This window comes from Lissotriton vulgaris, chromosome 3_1, assembly GCF_964263255.1.
Source record: "Lissotriton vulgaris chromosome 3_1, aLisVul1.2, whole genome shotgun sequence".
NCBI classification, from domain to species: Eukaryota; Metazoa; Chordata; class Amphibia; order Caudata; family Salamandridae; genus Lissotriton; species Lissotriton vulgaris.
Window position 1 is genome coordinate 473,187,648 of NC_141689.1, and position 17,492 is coordinate 473,205,139.

A 17,492-nucleotide genomic window follows, 5' to 3' on the forward strand; every position below is an offset into this window, starting at 1 on the left:
ACCTATGAGCAGAGAGCCTCGGAAGCGCACACTTAGGCGCCCTTGGCATAAACTTAATATTTTGCAACTCTATGATCTTCTTTCTTCATCCTCGCCCACTTTTTCAGCAGACCCAGACTCTGACGACAAATCACTGTCTGACTGGATTTGCGGTGCTCTCATTCCAGTAAAATGGTCTAAAGGCTGCTGCACCAAATCCAGTCCTTGGTACAATGCTGAGCTTACTTGCTTGCGTAAAGAGTGTAAGAGGTCAGCAAGAGCATGGAGAAGGAGCTATGACCCTAATCTAAAGAAGCTCTATAGCACAGCTATTAAGCAATACCATAGATCCATTCAGTCGGTACGGGCCACTTACTATGCTGAGGAGATCAAGAGCAGTGCTAATCCATCTAAAAGTATCTTTTCGATACAGAAGGAGCTGAAATCATCTACTGCCCTAACTGCAACTCCGATTTCATCTGTTGAGCAATGTGATGCTCTGGCCTCCTTCTGTGTGGAGAAGGTTGAGAAGATCTAGAATTCCTTCCCTCAGAGCGCGCCTGTTCCAGATGTTGTTTAAACAACAGTGGTCCCATGCATGCAAGAGATACGTACAACAATAAATATAGACAGAGTCGATCTATATTGGGAGTGACATGTCCAGCCGGACAGAGGTCTTTCAAGTTTACTCAATAAACACTTAATCCAAACACAAAGAGTACCTTCCACAATTCGCCTAGTGTGGTACACAAGCCTGTGCCCAGCACTAACAGATCCAGTACAGAAGGTAGAAAACAAAGGAGGGCTTTTTAAGGCAAACAAACGTTTTCTGTTTTAAATTCAGTTGTACAGAAATGTCAAAGCAGCACTTGAAAGACCTCTGTCCGGCTGTACATGTCACTCCCAATATAGATCGACTCTGTCTATATTTATTGTTGTACGTATCTCTTGCATGCATGCGACCACTGTTGTTTAAACAAAGTATGCTCCCCAAGGTCCCCTGCTGACAGAATTGGGGCCCCTTGTTGTTGCTAATATGTTCCAGATGTTGTGCCTCGTTCCCCACTCCTTACACTCTGACTACTTTTCCTGCTATTTCCCATGAGATTCTACCTGTGTTATGCCGCAAAGTCAAGTCTGGCTCCACATTTGACCCTCTCAAGCCTGCCGATGCGTTGAAAATCTTACCTGTGCTCATTCCTACTTTGAGCCCATGTGATCAACTTATCTCTCTCTACGGCTGTTGCACCGAGTACTTGGAAACACGCTAAGGTGGTCCCCCTGCTAAAAAAGCCCAACATGGATGCGGCCAAATTGGAGAGTTTCAGCCCCATCAACCTCCTGCCCGGGGTTTCTAAACTTTGAGGTCTATGTCAACTCCATCTTGACGGGGTATCTGGAGGAAAATAACATACTGGACCCCTCTCAGAAAGGTTTCTGTGTTGGTCACAGCACGGAATCTGCTCTTCTTGTTGTTACCGAGCATCTGAGATGGGCCTTAGATGAGAGCCCAGACGTCGGCACTGATTCTGCTTGATCTCAGTGCCGCGTTCGATACGGTCTCCCATCAGATCCCGCTGAGGCGCTTGGAGGAGGTGGGTATAACGGGCTCCGCCCTGGATTGATTTGCTTCTTTTCTCTCTAGAAAGACCTTCCAGGTTGCCACTCCTCCCTTTACCTCTAGAGTAATTGCAATCAAGCAGGTTATACCGCAGGGCTCGGCTCTGAGCCCTACCCTTTTCAATTTATACGTCCAACCGCTGGCGAGAGTGGCTAAGAACAAAGGGCTTACGATAGTGTTGTATACAGACGACACTCAGTTGGTGGGCACACTCTCCGATGACATTACCCGGGACGCTTGTAAGTTTCGTAGTGATCTTGAGGCCATTTCGGAGTGGATGACTGCCAACTGTCTCTAGCTCAACGCCAGCAAGTCTGAAGTACTACTGTTGGGGAGGGATGGAGAGCTGTGGAGTGAGCACTGGTGGCCTGCCACAATGGGGTCAGCACCTGTTCCCAAACAGGTTGTAAAAAACCTAGGGTTCTGGAAATTTATTTATTTATTGCCATTTATAAAGCGCGACAAATACCCGCAGGCGTCTCAGCGCTAGACCATTTGCATAAATTCAGCTCGATGTAATATGCTCCAACAGATTACCTTTCTTTTAGTGGAAACTATTGGTTAAACAGCCAAGTCTTTAGTCTCTTGCGAAACTGAATGAGTGAAGGGCTTAGTCTGATGTCTTGCGGCAAGGTGTTCCATAATTTAGGGGCTGCTATCAAAAAGCGGCGATCGCCCCAGGACACTGTTTTGGAACGAGGAATCACTAGCTGGTTACGATTGGAGGACCGAAGCTGTCTGGAAGGATGATATGGAACCAGTTGGTCCGTTAGAAAGTGCGGACCTTGATTGTTTAGAGCTTTATACACTATACATAGTGATTTGAACTTGATCCTATTCTGGATCGTCAGCCAGTGGAGTCGTTTAATAGTTTCTGATATGGCCGCGAATTTAGGGGTTCCGGAAAGCAGACGTGCTGCAGCATTTTGTATCGACTGCAACTTCCTTGTGACCCTGACCTGGGTGTTTAAAAATAAGCCGTTGCAGTAGTCAAGGGACGATAAGACCAAGGAACTAACCAGAGTTTTGGTGGCTGCTGCTGGCAAAAACGGACTGATTTTTCTAATAATGCGTAATTTATAGTGGGCTGTGGTAGCAACTTTGTTCGCATGATCCATGAAATTAAGGCCCTCGTCGAAGGTGACTCCCAAGTTCCTAACCTTAGCTGCTGGAGTTGGGGGTGCTCCATATGTGGGTGGCCACCAAGATGATGACCAGACTGGTGAGAGAGGTCCGAAAATAACTACCTCAGTTTTTTCAGAATTGAGTTTCAGGCAATTTGTTGCCATCCACTCTCCTATTTCCAGCATTCCATTTTGGAAGCGTTGGGCCACCACCCCTCCGTCACCTTTAATGGCCAGTACCACTTGCGTGTCGTCCGCGTAAGAGGTTAGGCTCATCCCATAAGCTTTGATGACATTGGCAAGGTCCGACACATAGATATTAAATAGTGTCAGACTGAGGGATGAGCCTTGAGATACCCCACATGGCAACAAGAGCTTAGCAGATTGGTAAGGCCCCAAAGTGACGGCCTGGGTTCTGTCTGTGAGAAACGAGGCGAGCAGATCTCTTGCAGTTTGGCAAACGCCGATCTTTCCGACACGGTCGACCAAGATCTTGTGGTCGACCGTGTCGAAGGCTGCTGATAAATCAAGCAATACCAAAACTGCTGTCCCACCCTGGTCTCGAATTGCTCTCACTTCATCTGCAGCTTTAATTAAGGCAGTTTCGGTACCGTGATATTTTCGGAATCCGAATTGTGTATCGTCCAGCAATCGGTGTTTCTCAATGTGCTCCAACAGTTGTGAATTAATGGCTTTTTCAGCCACTTTAGCTATGAAAGGGAGGCTGGTTTTTGGCATGGAACATGGAATTTTTGTTCCACACAAAGTATAACTTTCCAACTTAATGAAGGTTTCAATCCTAAACTTTAATCTTCAATTTTTTTTGCATCGCACAATTCAGATGATGATGGACACAGTCAGTACTGTGTGCTATATACAGAACAGGCTTATTTTTTATATTTCACATTTCAACTTGTAAACTCTTACCACAAAGATGAGTAGACCCAAGTGTTGCTTTAAGAAACACAATCTTTTTAGATAATGATGCGCTCCCAATCAATGAAACTGGTAGACTCTCTGTATTCATCATCCTTCTCAAAACATTCAAATATCAGACTTCAATATAATTGTTTCTACATAACTATAGTAGCTCACATAATTTCAATTATTTTAAAGGACTTTTGTTCTATATATGTTACAGATACATGGAAATGTTGAATTAAGTATTTGTGCTCGCCCAGGAAGCATCAAAGCACAGAGAAAACCAATATCCTGGCCGTTCATTAATACTGAAGCCACGGGCCCCCGATGCATCTTGGTAATAATCACCCAATGCCCCAGCCTCACCCATTTAACTTTGGAACAATTCATTTTTTTCTTTTTGAATGATTGCAATAGGTTATTGGGCTTCAGTTGGATTATTTTACCCAAACTAGAAAACGACTGCTAAAATACAGTTATTTTGGAGGATTTCGGGACTAGCTCTAGCTGAATCAGCTCCATTGTAGTTGATCCTCCTACGTTTAAGAAGCTTTTCTACAGTTTACATTCAAGTTAATTAGTTTAATTTCTATCACAGCTTCATATAAAAGAACAGAAAAAATATTGGTACAGTAAACATACAAGAAAGTGCTAAAGGGCAAGCTCCAAAATGAGCACTGAACTGCCTTAGAGGGGCCATTTCTGCCAACGACCTCACTTTCCCAATTTAAAATGGCTAGTCCCTACAAAGGTTTATTCCGAAGGGGTCCCAAGACAGGCAAAAGATGGATCAGCTAAAAGTGGATTTTATCTCACCTTCCAGCTACATATACATTGCCTACAGGTCATGGCAATTTACCTTGTTGATTTCAATGCAGTAAATTAGATAATTTTGACCAAGGACAACAGCTTTCTTTTCAGACCTACTGGCATATGAATCAAGCACAAAGTGGCACTATCATAAACCATCAAGATACTCTACGATCCAACTAATTTAGGATGAAATACCCACACAATATTATATAATCAAAGTATATCTCAAATATACAAGGTAAACAGGAGAGGTACCAGCAAACACTCCTGCTCCAGCCCTCATTGTACCAACTTTCCTTCAAATTTAGCCATCTACTCCAAATCTGATGCTAACCAAGCATCAGTATAAGATGAATGACTACAAACAGTAGCGTAGGTGGAATTCAAAAGAAAACCAATTTACTCCTACAAGCCCTCTTTGTTCACCAAAATAAAAGTTAATTCGTTTCTAGGAAATATATATTTCACAGCAAGAATTTCAATTGTCATATACCGTGGGGACTTCTAAGCCATGCTGTACCTTTGTAAAAGTGACAGGTATGCTGGCATCCAGCTGAATATTATCTGCAAGCTCAGTAAATTGTTGCTGTTGCTTCTGCAGTGTTTCCAGTAACCTTGTAATCTCCAGCTTTGCAAGAACCACTCTACAGTCATCCTGAGAAGATACAAATGTAAAATGATTCAATTATTTCAACATGCAAACATACAGGTTGATAGCACAATATTTTAAAACCTCTGTCCGCCCTACTAGTACTCAGCTACAAAAAATAATGTAATTTCCCACTCACAACTGAATACTGAATAATATTAGTGCATACTATGTTGTGTTTGTGTGTATAAAATTACATTTGCCATAAATTATTGCCGGCTATTGTTTCTGCATTTCTACAAATTGACACATTTTAGACATGTAGGTATGTTCACATTCACCCTGCATTGAGACTAAGATTTTGATAATACGAACGATTTGCGATTTGAAAATGATCAGGAAACACTGAAACATTAAAACGCTTTGGATATTGTAATCAAAAAGTATTAATCGTCATTTTAGTCGACTTTGGTGCATTTTTCAGCTTTTGTATGCCTTGTAAATGGTTACTTATTTTCCATAGAGGAACCTAAACATGCATGCATACAACTAGACCAAACGTTTTTATTACATGTGACTATTGTTCATGTTTTTTCACATCTTAACTCTAGAGAGGACTTTCGGTTCTCTGCAAGAAAACCTGTTTATGCATCGTTAATAACTTTATACCCCACTCTTTCGATCAATTTATATCAAACCTTTCACGAACACGGTACACAAATCAAGATTTCACTCTGCCAGTCTTTGTGCAGATTAGTCAAACGGTAGAAAAGAGTAAAGCCCCCAAAACAAGGGAATTGCTTTTCATTATGGAGATTCCCATAGGCAAATTTAACTTTGAAAAATAAAGTATCCAAATTAATGAAAAGACACAATTTTTGCAGGCACTAACCACTTGCCTGTAATAGGCACCTCTTCTTGGTTGAGGTCCTCATTACAAGCAGTGATCGTTATTTATTAGGTGCATTAAACAAAATGTTTCGTAGATAATCGGAAATAAGGAAAAGTTACTCACTTGTAATCCTACTTCTTCAGGGAATCCTCCTCAAAGTCACAAGCATTGAATAATCCTGTCCACACGATCACGGAGCACTTTACTAAAAGTATATATAAATATGTATACACATGGAAAGCTTATCAGTAGAAACGTGGGCTTTAAATAGCAATATTTTTTACTTGCAGCCAAATAATGGCAAAAATAAGCCAAATTTAACTTTTTTCAACAAGAAGCCAATTGAACTAAATAGTCACTAATTTAGCAAAAGGTGACTAGAGACATCTTTCACAAAGTTTTTTTTTTTTAAAGAAAGAAAATTAACGGCAATGTTAGCACATGGATTGCAACGGACATAGGAATATAAACTGGTGCTGTAACTTTAAGGATTCACCTTTCTTCCTGAGTCCTATAATGCCCCAAACATGACAGGTCAGTTAATTTTAACAGAAACAAGACCAACCTAGGTGCAACAGAAAAACGATGTAAGCCCACTTATCCAAGGAGGCGAGAGAGTTGCTAACGACTTTAATACAGTTTCACTTGGAGAAGAACTAGGATTAGAGGTAAGTATCTTTTCTTTCTCTTCCACTGGATCCTCCTCAGTAGCTATAAGTACTGGATAGAAAAGCAAGCTGACCCCACAAGAAAGGCAGAAAAGAGAGTGAAACAGAATCAACTATCACCCATCCGATTCCTCCAAGAAGCCTAACCTACCTGGACATTCTCCCTGGAGTCTAAATCAATATAAAATTGTCAAGCCATACACTGTGAAGCCTAACCTCTATGTGGAGGCCTTACATATTCCTAAAGTGGTGACATTTCTCAATAGAGGCCTGGTAGTTATTTTTCCACTCATTGAATGCACTCTAGGCCAACCAAGGAAAGAACTGTTTGCTAACTGGTAACAAAGTAAAACACAAGACACTATCCATCTTGAGATGGACTGTTTTGCAGTAGATAGACCAGTTTTTACAGGACCATAGTTTATAAAGAGATAATCACATTGGCTAACATATTGTGTCCTCCCGAGGTAGAATTTAAAACCCTGTTAACGTCTAACATGATAAGGACTCATTCCACTGGAATGGATAGGTTCGGAAAGACAGTTGGTAAGGAATTGGTCTAATTAACATGAAAATCTAAAATGACCATATGGAGAAAACTTGGAGGAGTTCTAATCACCACCCTGTTCTTATGGAACAAATGGTAAGGTTCTTCTGAACACAATGATAAAGCTCATTCACTCTGCGACCTGAAGTAATAGCTCCCAAAAAATCAACTTATCAAGTAAAATGCTGTTACCTTATGTATAGGTTCAAATGTGGCCCTTTTAACTTTGAAAGGAGACTGTTAAGCCCCCAATGTAGAGATGGGGAACTAGGAGGAGGAAATACTTTCCTTAAACCCGTGAAGAAATATTTCACAATCGACATTCAAAAGAAAGCGGTTTGTGAAGGACTTTCTAAAAGCAAGGTGCAAATAAATGAAAAATGTAGCTCTCCCCTCATGTTAGGTGTTGCCTGCAAGGAATTACCTCTTCTTCCTGACATATATCCATTTAAAAGCATATGATGTTCTGGTGGAAGAACTCTTTGCAACTTTTAAAATGTTCATACTGTCCAGTGGCTAATTTAAAAGTCCAATCTTTAAGATACAGGCTGCTAAATCAAACAAGGTAAGGTTCGTATGCAGAATCTGGCCACTGAACTTATAAAGGACATATGCTCTGCAGGGCAGATTCCTGTCTGATTGCACAGTTAGATGTATGAGATCCATGAACCACCACACACACGATCACTCAGGTTCTCTAAGGATCATTCTGGCTTTCCAACTGTACAGTCTGATCAGCACGTTCTGTATCAACAGAAAGAGAGACAATGCAGGAGGAAACCTATCTGAGCAGTTTATCAAAAGGACACTCCCCTACGATCCTGGTTGATGATTTCTGAATGCGCAGTCTGGCCATTTCTTGTTTGCTGCGCCTGCAAACAAGTCTTGTAGTGGATAGCCCCAACTGTAAAAGATAATTTGCAGAACTTTGTTGTTGAGAACCTACTTGTGGTTTTTCTTGGAATGATTGCAGAGTGATTCCACATCAGCACTCTGGATTCCTAGCAGATTAAATACTGTGATGTGCAAGTCTTTTGAAACCAGCCATTTTCAGATAATTTGTGCTTTTAGAGACAGTAGTCTCAAATGAACCCTCCTTCCCTGTCAGTTTAATTCAATTCAATTCAAAGATAGCTTTATTCGATTTATAAATAAATCATACAATCACAGCTAAATATACACATTCAAATATGTTATATAGCAAACATAAAAAACAGGGTTCCAAATCACATGGTTGTCCAGCATACAGTAAAGCATATCTTTAAGAAGAATAATGCATCAGACTTTATGACATTTCATTACATACAGTTTGTTTAAAACTGTCATAACTCTGTCAACCTAGGTCGATTTTACATTGAATCCTTAGAACTAATGACTCTTTTTAAAAATAAAATAACAGAAGGAGTTAGGTCCGTAGCGGGACTGAGGGGGGCTGGACCGTAATATAATGAAAAACAATAGAGACTGCCCACTCCTCATTGATTGAGATTATTTAGAAAAATGACAAGTGTAAATCAATGGCACCTGTATAGGTACTTTTATTTATACCCATTACTCGTATTTTTTTTATATTTCTGAAATTTTAGGAACAGAAAAAAGATACACCAAAATAATCAACACAATGACTGCACAACTTATAAACAATTATAAAGAACAACAATTCATGAAACACATAGATACACAAAACAAGGGATATTAACACATTAATTCATTCATGTTTACAAATAAATTCCTATTTTAAGACAACCAAAGCTAAGTGAAAACAAGAGCGCATGCTGCGTTCAATCATTTGCATTGGAACACTTAATGTTTTGATTGGCTCTTGCGGAATGCCGACGCGTTTCAGGTTCGAACAACACGTTTTCGAACCCTCATCAGGGCTTTGTGAGCTGTCTGTGTAAAGAATAAAATGGAATAATGTTGAAAGCCAAAACTCAAATGAATTCCTTAAATCCATGAGATTGATAAAAAAGGTACCTGTAAGTATCAGGCTCCTGGGGTTTGAAAGGTGGAAAAGGGGGGGGGGCGACACCTCAATGATTTGATTCTAAAATGAATAAAGCATATGCTGTTTGAGAAATCGAAAATTATGTTCTCATGTATACAAAGGGGGTGGCGTATTATCATTAGATGCCTACCTCTCTATGCACCGTCCGGCGCCTCTTAGAGGGTGGAGATTAAGGTTGCTGGTCTTGGAGTCCTATTTGACAAAAGGACAAGCTAGTATTGTATAGTGGTAAGAACCTTTATAAAAATCAGGCAAAATTACAAAGAGACCCCGTACCTTGCGTCTTGCGTCTGCAGAAGGAAATGAAATCCCGTCTGTATTGATGATTTGCGGGAAAATTCTCCGACCTGTAAAGCCGAAGTGAGTGTCAACACTTAATATAGCAGGAAGATGTAAAAGTGGTTTGGTACGGGCGGACAAAAGCCTACCTGGGTTGGCGGCATGTGTCGTTGTGGCCCAGGCATTGTAGGAGGAGTACTTGAATTCTACTCCGAAATTCGTGGCGCGCTATATTAAAAGACGAAAGGCAGCATGAATACCGGGGCCGTGTACGATTGATTTTGGGACGCGTGTGCGGCCAAGCGGAGCTAGTTCTTACCGGTCAGCAGACAGTCAGTTTCCCCAGTGTGAGGCTTCTGTGGGAATGCCTGACGTGACGTGGGGGCCATCTTGGATTAATTTAAGCCAAGTGAAATTGGCGTCCCAAGGCATTGTAGGGTATGTAGTCCCATGCTTAATAATATACGCGCCAGAGGCTTTTTTGAAAAACACTATATGCCTATTCGAGTTGACAATAGGTGTTTCAGCTATTATAAAAACACTCGATGATAAGGCGAACAAAGAAAAAGCCATTATTTTAGGCTAAATATAGATAGTGTGTTTAACAAACAAGGGGGTCCACCTTATTTGTGTGAGGGGAACTAAGTGCAAGACTGGTGAGGGGTCAATGTCTCATTCGGGGTAAGCTATTGGCGAAAACATCAGTCAGATTCTTGATAATTCAGACATGCTGTTTAGACCTGTGAGAGTACTATTAAATTTGAGAATCAGGTATGCTTCCTTTTGGAGTAACGCCTTGTCAACGTCCGCTGGGCGCTGTGCTGTACCAATTGTAAAAAGTACCGACCATTTGAATTCTAATTCTGAATGGGATTTTTCAATGAAGTGGTCGACCATAGGGGCCGTAAGCACTTTCTTTCTTATCCGGGACCTGTGCTGACTTATGCGTAAGTTCACTTGCTGGTTTGTTTTCCCATTATAGATCTTTTGGCATGGGCACTGGATGACATATATGACGTTTTTAGTTTTGCAATTAGAGAAGCCAGAATGCTTCCATTTGATCCCCTGATGTTCAAATTCATTACCTTCAATAGTGCTGGAACACGCTACACAATTGCCGCATCTGTGATGCCCGTCAATTGGTTTCATGTTCCAGCAAGACAAGATGTCATGTTTTGGTTTTGGCAAGGCCCCATCTGCTCTGACGATTTGTTGTCCGATGCTTTTGTTCTTTCTATAAGCAAAAATGGGGCGGGGAAAGGAGCATTCCAGACCGTCTAATAGGTGCCAATTTTTGAGAATTGTTTGTCTCATTTTGTGCGTGTCAGGACCGAATGTGGTCACGCACACCAAACGGTCAAGTTCTTTCTTTTCTTTAGTTTGCAACAGGCTCTCTCTCGGCGTGAAACGTGCTCGTTTGTAAGAATGCTTGAGGAGTTTCTTTGGGTACCCCCTATGTGTCATCTCTTCACAGAAGGTTTTTGCATGGCGGTCAAAGTCACCAGTCTCCGTGCAATTCCTGCGTATTCGCAGTAGTTGTCCATAGGGAAGATTCGTTTTTAAGTTTCTTGGATGGTGGCTACTCTGATGCAAAATGGTATTTTTGTCAGTGGCCTTCCTGTAAAGTGAGGCCTTCAGGGATCCATCGAGGCAAGTGACTTCTACATCCAGGAATGTCATTTTGGTATTACTGGCTTCCATGGAAAGTTTTATGTCACTGTGTCTCATATTAATCCATTCGTGGAAGCTGTTTAAATCGGTCTGGCTCCCCTGCCACAGGAGCCAGACGTCATCAATATAAAGCCACCATTGAATGATGTTGCCACTGAATGGGTTGTTGTTATGAACAAACCTCATTTCGTATTGTGCCATATAGAGCACTGCCATTTCTGGGGCACAAGGACACCCCATGGCAGTGCCCTTCACTTGCATGAAAAATTGGTCATCAAATACAAAATAGTTCTTCTTAAGGGCAATTTCAGCCAACTTCAGGATAAAGCATGTGGGGACCCTATGGGGACGCTCTCGCATCTCAAGATACAACTCGATTACTTCAAGGGCCTCTTCCTGAGGGATTTGTGTGTACACGGACGTGACGTCCATTGTTACCATCATCTGTGTAAGGGGGTCAAATGGTGTACCTGCTACTTTGATCAGGAAATCAGTGGTGTCTCTCAAAAATGATTTCGCACTTTTGATAAAAGGTTTCAAGAAAAAATCTACATATTTAGATATGGGTTCTAGACAAGAGTCCACGCCGGACACTATGGGCCTTCCGGGGGGGTCAGCCAAGCTCTTATGGATTTTTGGTAAAAGATACAGTATTGGGATGCGTGGGAACTTTTTATTCAGAAAATCGGATTCTTTGGGACCAAGGAATCCTTGCTCCTTGCCCTCAGTGAGTGTCTGTGAGATGAGACCTTGGATATGTTTTGTGGGATCTTCTTGCAGTTTTCGGTACCAAGTGACATTGTTTACCTGCTTCATTCCTTCATTTATGTATTGGTCCCTGGGCCATAGCACAACTGCACCCACCTTGTCTGCCTGCTTGATTATTAGGGATGGATCCTCTTTCAGGCTTTGTATTGCTTTGCGTTGGCAGAGACTGATGTTCTGGGGTACATATTTTTTGGTTCTCTCCATTTGATTAATGGATGCCAATAATACCTGTTCATAGGCCTGGACGTGTTTAGGAATATTTGGTCCCCTTCTGCGAGCAGTACTTTACCGGAGGTGAGACCCTTCCAAGTGGATTTCCTGCACCTGAGGACGCCTCAGCGGACAGCGTGCTAAACCTCGCCGGACCCGCTCCGCGGGTCCCGCAGCGCTTTGGCAGTCAGAGGCAGCTGGTTGCCTGGGAGTGCATTAAAGGAGGCGCGGGCAGGTGAGAGCGTCGGCGGGGCTGCGAGCGCACAGGCAGGGACTCCAGTGTCCAGGAGCCCCTGCGCGCCCATTCTACCACACCTGGGCTGCTCTCCCCGCTGGCCATGCCCCCCGCTCAACGGACAGAAAAGCTTCCTCCCTCTTCTGTTCCCTGGGTCCCCTTCTGCGAGGAGTACTTTACCGGAGCTGAGACCCTTCCAAGTGGATTTTCTGCACCTGAGGACGCCTGGGTGGACAGCGTGCTAAACCTCGCCGGACCCGCTCCGCGGGTCCCGCAGCGCTTTGGCAGTCAGAGGCGGCTGGTTGCCTGGGAGTGCATTAAAGGAGGCGCGGGCAGGTGAGAGCGTCGGCGGGGCTGCGAGCGCACAGGCAGGGACTCCAGTGTCCAGGAGCCCCTGCGCGCCCATTCTACCACACCTGGGCTGCTCTCCCCGCTGGCCACGCCCCCCGCTCAACGGACAGAAAAGCTTCCTCCCTCTTCTGTTCCCTGGGTCCCCTTCTGCGAGCAGTTCCTTCACCGGAGCTGAGACCCTTCCAAGTGGATTTCCTGCACCTGAGGACGCCTCGGCGGACAGCGTACTAAACCTCGCCGGACACGCTCCGCGGGTCCCGCAGCGCTTTGGCAGTCAGAGGCGGCTGGTTGCCTGGGAGTGCATTAAAGGAGGCGCGGGCAGGTGAGAGCGTCGGCGGGGCTGCGAGCGCACAGGCAGGGACTCCAGTGTCCAGGAGCCCCTGCGCGCCCATTCTACCACACCTGGGCTGCTCTCCCCGCTGGCCACGCCCCCGCTCAACGGACAGAAAAGCTTCCTCCCTCTTCTGTTCCCTGGGTCCCCTTCTGCGAGCAGTACTTTACCGGAGCCGAGACCCTTCCAAGTGGATTTCCTGCACCTGAGGACGCCTCGGCGGACAGCGTACTAAACCTCCGCGGGTCCCGCAGCGCTTTGGCAGTCAGAGGCGGCTGGTTGCCTGGGAGTGCATTAAAGGAGGCGCGGGCAGGTGAGAGCGTCGGCGGGGCTGCGAGCGCACAGGCAGGGACTCCAGTGTCCAGGAGCCCCTGCGCGCCCATTCTACCACACCTGGGCTGCTCTCCCCGCTGGCCACGCCCCCGCTCAACGGACAGAAAAGCTTCCTCCCTCTTCTGTTCCCTGGGTCCCCTTCTGCGAGCAGTACTTTACCGGAGCTGAGACCCTTCCAAGTGGATTTCCTGCACCTGAGGACGCCTTGGCGGACAGCGTGCTAAACCTCACCGGACCCGCTCCGCGGGTCCCGCAGCGCTTTGGCAGTCAGAGGCGGCTGGTTGCCTGGGAGTGCATTAAAGGAGGCGCGGGCAGGTGAGAGGGTCGGCGGGGCTGCGAGCGCACAGGCAGGGACTCCAGTATCCAGGAGCCCCTGCGCGCCCATTCTACCACACCTGGGCTGCTCTCCCCGCTGGCCACACCCCCCTGTCATTGAACCAATTGGCCAACAGCATCAGACTCTAAAAGCGACCACAGCCTCCGCTTCGCGGGAGCGTGCCGGGAGAAGCCCGGGACAAGGGCGGGACCGTCTGTGGCCGTCAGGCGCCGAAGGAGGCTGGGCTGGGCCCACTCTCTTTCGTTTGCACCTTCTTGATTCTAGTTGGACCACGGTATAGGCTACGGTCATGCCCTCGCCGGCCCTAGGCGAAACTCCATCAAGGGCGGGGGGAGGCAACACTGGGACTCTGGACAACTACTTTAAATCGGCTAAGGGCGAAGGGGGAAAGGAAAGCTCCTTATAGAAGCGCAGGGTAGAGCGTCGCCGCTCCATTGAAAAAATGAAAAACAGACCTCTCAGTGAGATAATTCCCTATCCCATCTCCCAAGAGGAAAGCCCCCTTCATGGTAGTCAGGATCTATCAACCCAAGAAGGCGTCCCCCTACTATTACGGGATAGCATTCCCAACCCCGGTACATTCCCCGAACAGACCATGGAGGCTACCCCACTCTCAACTCCAATTAGTATGGCTGTTGATTTGGTTACCCAAACGCCCCCCGTAGCTAAAATCAGGAAGAATAAGCCCAAGCAAATTGTTGCGGCGGAGGTGCATGGCCCTCCACCCAACAAGCGCAGAAGGAAGACGAGGGGTGGGCAGGGGAAAACTAAGATACCCCACTCAGTCTTTGGAAAAAATCATAAGCCGGTACACACCCCAGAGAGGTCCAGAGAGAATGTGCACACCGCTGCTCCCCCTAAGGGTACCAACACTACTACCGCTGCTGCCAACAGCGACCTAGGGGCTAACCCGCTTAACACAGCACCCCCTGCTACATCTTTGGGGAACATAGAACTCCTACTCAGATCACTCCTGTTGCCTATTAGCGAGAGTCTTAAACAAGCATTGGAAATGCAATAGGTCTCGCATCATTAGAGTTAGTGCTTTTAGAATTGTTTATGGGTTTTTTTGTAAATCTTTAGCATTTTTGTTTCCTGTAGCCAATGCTAAAGAATTACAAATAAAAAAAGCCATAAACATTTCTAAAAGCTCTAACTCAAATGCTCCGAGACCTATTGCACTGTGTGAGGGTGAGGGGTTGAGGGTGAGTGAGGGTGAGGGGTTGAGGGTGAGTGAGGGTGAGGGTGAGGGTGAGGGTGGGTGAGGGTGAGTGAGGTGTTGAGGGTGAGTGAGGGTGAGTGAGGGTGAGGGGTTGAGGGTGAGTGAGAGTGAGGGTGAGTGAGGGTGAGGGTGAGTGAGGGTGAGGGGTTGATGTTGAGGGTGAGGGGTTGAGGGTGAGTGAGGGTGAGGGTGAGTGAGGGGTTGAGGGTGAGTGAGGGTGAGGGTGAGTTAGGGTGAGGAGTTGAGGGTGAGTGAGGGTGAGGGGTTGAGGGGGAGTGAGGATGAGTGAGAGTGAGGGTGAGTGATGAGGGGTTGAGGGTGAGGGGTTGAGGGTGAGTGAGGGTGAGGGTGAGGGGTTGAGGGTGAGTGAGGGTGAGGGTGAGTGAGGGTGAGTGAGGGTGAGGGGTTGAGGGTGAGTGAGGGTGAGGGTGAGTGAGGGTGAGTGAGGGTGAGGGTGAGGGGTTGAGGGTGGTGAGGGTGAGGGTGAGTGAGGGTGAGGGGTTGAGGGTGAGTGAGGGTGAGGGGTTGAGGGTGAGTGAGGGTGAGGGTGAGTGAGGGTGAGGGGTTGAGGGTGAGGGGTTGAGGGTGAGTGAGTGAGGGTGAGGGGTGTATGTTTCAGATAGTGCATGCAGTCCTGTGTGGAGATCCCTATATAGTTCAAATTTATTTTTAGGGATAGTTGCCCAGAGGATCTAATTAAAGGCTAGCTTAAATGGTTTTGGTTTTACTTTAAAAGTATGGAGCCAGTTGATTACAACAATCAACCGAGGGTTGATAGTCTCTAATGGCGGCCTCTGGGCCCATATAGGGTTTTACTATTGTAAAGATTTCCTTGGACTTATTGCCAGACTCTGCTATCCTCGCCTTAAAATTTGCTTTTTTGGCTAGTTGTACTTCTGAATAATATTTTTTCTAATGCTGCCTTATAAGTCCTTTTGAACACAATGTTGTAATTGCTCTACCATTGTCTCTAGAAGTTTACAGTGCTTCTTGGGGGGGGCGCTAGAGGGCGCCAAGCAAGATGGCCACACTCGAGTGAGGCTCTTGCAGTTCGGGCGATTCACCCCGTAATTTATCCTGGTTATTGTGCTCCTCTAAATACCAAACGTATAAATGTAAGCATCGGAACTTGGAGGCGGTATATTTCGCTGTGATCATTGCTTTTACCTCTTGACGGGACTGAGGAATCTGCTGCTGACCTCCGAAGCCGTGAATGTACAAAATGGTGGCGCTGCGGACCTGAGGCGGGGAACTGTGCGTCGCCGTGGAGATCGCTAGGGACGACTCACCCTCTGTTTTGTGCTGCCCGGGGGGCCCGAATGTACAGCAAGCCCTGCTACTGACTGCGGAAGAGAGTCTGCTGGTCCCGCTCGCGGCAGGAACTTTTACCGTGAGACGTGCGGCTTGGAGCTGCGAGCCGATGAAGAGGTAGGCAGGCACTGCGGAGCTGGGCCGGAGACCCGGGGGCGATAACCAGAACAGCTAGCGGACTGTATTTGAAGTCCCCCAGGGCCGGTAACACTCGCTGCCAAACATCGGTAGTGCGTAAAAGTGAACGACGCCCTGCCGGCGCGTAGAGCGCTCTGCCGGGTACCCTGGAGTCCCTATCTGACCTGCATGCACTCCGGGACCGGGACGGCTGCTTTGGAGGAACGCCCTAAGAGGAGAATGGAAAAGGATTTAGTGGATGCGGCGAGGCGACAGAACACCGTGTGAAACTGCACTGGCCCCATCATTGGGAGTGCGATGAGACTGTACAGATTCCGTAGGTAACGTTTAGCGCTTGTGCTACTGCGGTGTTATGCATTATTATATTTCAAAAAGCTTTGAAAGGATTGGCTGAATCAAAACAACCCAATCTGTCCAGAACTTTAAAAAAACACATTTCCAGGGGGTTTGAGGCAATGTCTGCAAACTGCGGGCAGAGAGAATCTGCGAAATGTAAAGCACGACACGGCGGGCAGGGGAGGGGGCGGAGCGCGGAGAGGGAACAGACGGAGGGAAGGCAGATAAGGGGAGGGGGAAGGAGAAATGCGACACAGCGGGAGGGGGCGGACCGGGGGCCTGGAATGCGGCTGAGGGAACTGATGTGCACGCGCTTTTAAGCTCAATGCGCATGCGCATTGAGCTTAAAAGTCACGGGCACTGCAAGGAATCGCCACGATTCCTTGCAAGTTGGACAAAGAGTGGATAAGCCCCCATAGTCTCGCTTGCTCGAAGCGCATGCGCATCGACAGGCGAGACCTAAAAAGTAGAGATCAGGCTTACCATCCTAGAGGCAACCTTAACCAGTCTGAACACCACGACTAGCAAGCAGACCAGAACCACTGGGCCCAATCCACCTATAGGAACCCTCCCTAATATACAAAACCCTTCCTTTAATGCAGGACCCACTCAGGGTGCCGCTGCTGTTCCCCCTTTGCAGCCACTCATGGCTATCCCAGTTTCAATTCCACCCAACATTCCTAACACCATGCCTCCCCAGATAGCAGTTCCAGCTCCTCACAGTTTAGTTCCAGGCATAAATCCCAGGGCCACACCAAATGCTAGTACCTGCCCTCCTCCCCCTGGCAGGCCCGCTCCCAGACCACGG

The 17,492-nt window shown here is 46.2% G+C and overlaps 1 protein-coding gene across 1 annotated transcript in view; it reads right to left on the reverse strand.

Annotated features, from left to right (window-relative positions):
* Positions 1-1,156: 1,156 nt before the first annotated feature.
* The window catches only part of TRIM23 (tripartite motif containing 23), a 429,923-nt gene continuing 413,587 nt past the window's right edge, over positions 1,157-17,492 (reverse strand). Inside the window, exon 7 of the mRNA XM_086960694.1 lies at positions 1,157-5,113. Coding sequence (XP_086816820.1) covers positions 4,937-5,113 — 177 coding nt within the window. The 3' untranslated portion in view covers positions 1,157-4,936. The remainder of the gene's footprint in view (positions 5,114-17,492) is intronic.